The sequence below is a fragment of the Alligator sinensis genome, unplaced genomic scaffold (assembly GCF_000455745.1).
Source record: "Alligator sinensis unplaced genomic scaffold, ASM45574v1 scaffold402_1, whole genome shotgun sequence".
NCBI lineage: Eukaryota > Metazoa > Chordata > Crocodylia > Alligatoridae > Alligator > Alligator sinensis.
This window is the reverse complement of record NW_005842089.1, coordinates 1,683,639-1,685,527: the sequence shown is the minus strand read 5'-3', so window position 1 is coordinate 1,685,527 and position 1,889 is coordinate 1,683,639. Positions and strand designations below refer to the sequence as shown.

At 62.1% G+C, this 1,889-nt stretch overlaps 1 protein-coding gene across 5 annotated transcripts in view; it reads right to left on the bottom strand.

Moving 5' to 3' along the window:
- The window catches only part of FBXL18 (F-box and leucine rich repeat protein 18), a 29,456-nt gene extending 28,219 nt beyond the window's left edge, over nt 1-1,237 (bottom strand). For all 5 annotated transcript variants that reach the window (XR_003094154.1, XM_025204571.1, XM_006023953.3 and 2 more), the window contains exons 1-2: nt 1,140-1,237; nt 264-464 (exon numbers count right to left, since the gene is read on the bottom strand). Coding sequence is in view for 4 of the 5 variants with exons in the window: in XM_025204571.1 (XP_025060356.1) it covers nt 264-464; nt 1,140-1,157 (219 nt within the window). In the remaining variant the exon portion in view is untranslated. The remainder of the gene's footprint in view (nt 1-263; nt 465-1,139) is intronic.
- Between the last annotated feature and the right edge of the window lie 652 nt (nt 1,238-1,889).

Genomic DNA, 1,889 nt, shown 5'->3' with positions numbered 1-1,889 from the left:
CCACCTGCTATACCGCCCAGTCTGACCATCAAGAAAGCTTCCCCCGCCTGCTATACCGCCCAGTCTGACCATCAAGAAAGCTTCCCCCGCCTGCTATACCGCCCAGTCTGACCATCAAGAAAAGCTTCCCCCGCCTGCTATACCGCCCAGTCTGACCATCAAGAAAGCTTCCCCCACCTGCTATACCGCCCAGTCTGACCATCAAGAAAGCTTCCCCCACCTGCTATACCGCCCAGTCTGACCATCAAGAAAGCTTCCCCCACCTGATAGTCCTTGTGGAGCACCACGGTGTGGGTTAGACTCTTGTCAAGGCAAAGTGTCGCAAGCTTCCTGCAGGCTCTCTTGACACTGAGGACGAGGTCTGTGCTAGGGACATAGCTTAGGATATGCAGAAGAATCTCGTCGGAGAACCCCATCAGGTCGATGACATGGCAGTCCTCCCCGCTCTCCTGGCCCAGGATGTCCTGAAAGGAAAAAGGGGCAACTTGACTTGGAAACACCTGGCGGAGTCAGAGAAGAGAGGGGACAGACCCCGTTCGACCGCAAGGAGTGGGCGTACGGCTCCCCCGGCACCGAGCTGCGCGCTCCAGCTGTCTGCAGAGTTACGCTTCCCTCTAGATCAGCGGTTCCCAAACCGCCGTACGCGGACAACCTCTCAGTGACGCGTGTTAACAGATTTATTATCCTTTCTTTATAGGGCAGTAATTTGGGGGGGTACTTAAGGTGGTATCGTTTTAAATCGGCGCCGCGCAACCCGCCAGAGTTCGGGAATCGCTGCCCGAGATGGGGTGCTGCCTCTCCCCCTCGTCAGCACCCGGTCTCCCCCTCGCCAAATTCAATCCACAAGTTTCGACTTAAAAATAAGGGGAACGCTCTTTATGTTGCTTGCTCGAGAGCTCGCCGCCGCTTCAGAAAGAGCCTCCCCTCACCTGCGCGCCCCTGCCCCAGAGGCTGCAGCCTCTCCACCAGCCATCCATTTCCAAGGGCCAAGATTTCACCCGCCCGCTCTCGATTACACCTTCAACAGACCTTTTGTCTACCCCAACCCCTGGGACAGGCGCCCCTCGCCCTCGCCCCCTGGGCCAGGCCCCTGGTCTGAGGGGGAGAACCGACCCAGGGGTGCGGGGGCCCCACGTTACCTCCCTGGGGCGGGACATGGCCCCCGCGGCCGCGCTCCGAGGCCGCTTGAACCAGCCGCGTCCCCGGCCGGTCGCACTCCCAGCCGGCTCAGGGCCCACGCCGCGCATCCGGCGCTCCTCTGACCTCACTTCCGGCGCCATCTTGAGGGAGGTGCGCGGTGGCCATGTTGGGAGGGGCACGCGTGCTCCTGGGCGGGTGCCGCCATGTTGGGAGGGGCACACGCGCTGCTGGACGGGCGGCGCCATCTTGGGCGCGGCGAGCAGGCGCCATCTTGGGTGTGGCCGGGGGCTCCACTGCACAAAGCCAGCTGCAGACTAGCTAGGACAGCCCCTGGCTGTGTAGCCAGGGTCACTGTCATCCTGTGATGCAGATGTGGCCAGTCTCCACGTATTTGCCAGTTCATTGCATAATAGATGTAACACGTCCTCCTTCCTCGCCCCCCATGTCATCTCAGGGCTGGGGGTCACGAGGCTGGGAACGGCCAACGAGCAACACCACGGCTGCATTGTCCCGGGACTCCTGGAGCTGGGGCTTTACCAAGGGGGATGCCAGCCGATTCCCGGCAGCTCTCCGGCCTCTCCCATGTGTCCCCATCTCCTATATAACGCGGCGTCTTGCTGGCATCACTGAAACCCCGGGGCTGGGGGGGGCGAGAAGCCGCTGCCCACCCCGCAGCACGACACCTGCTCCGTCTCGGGGGGCCGCGTGGTCCTGACTCCTCCGAACCCGCTAGTGTTGCCAGAGGACCG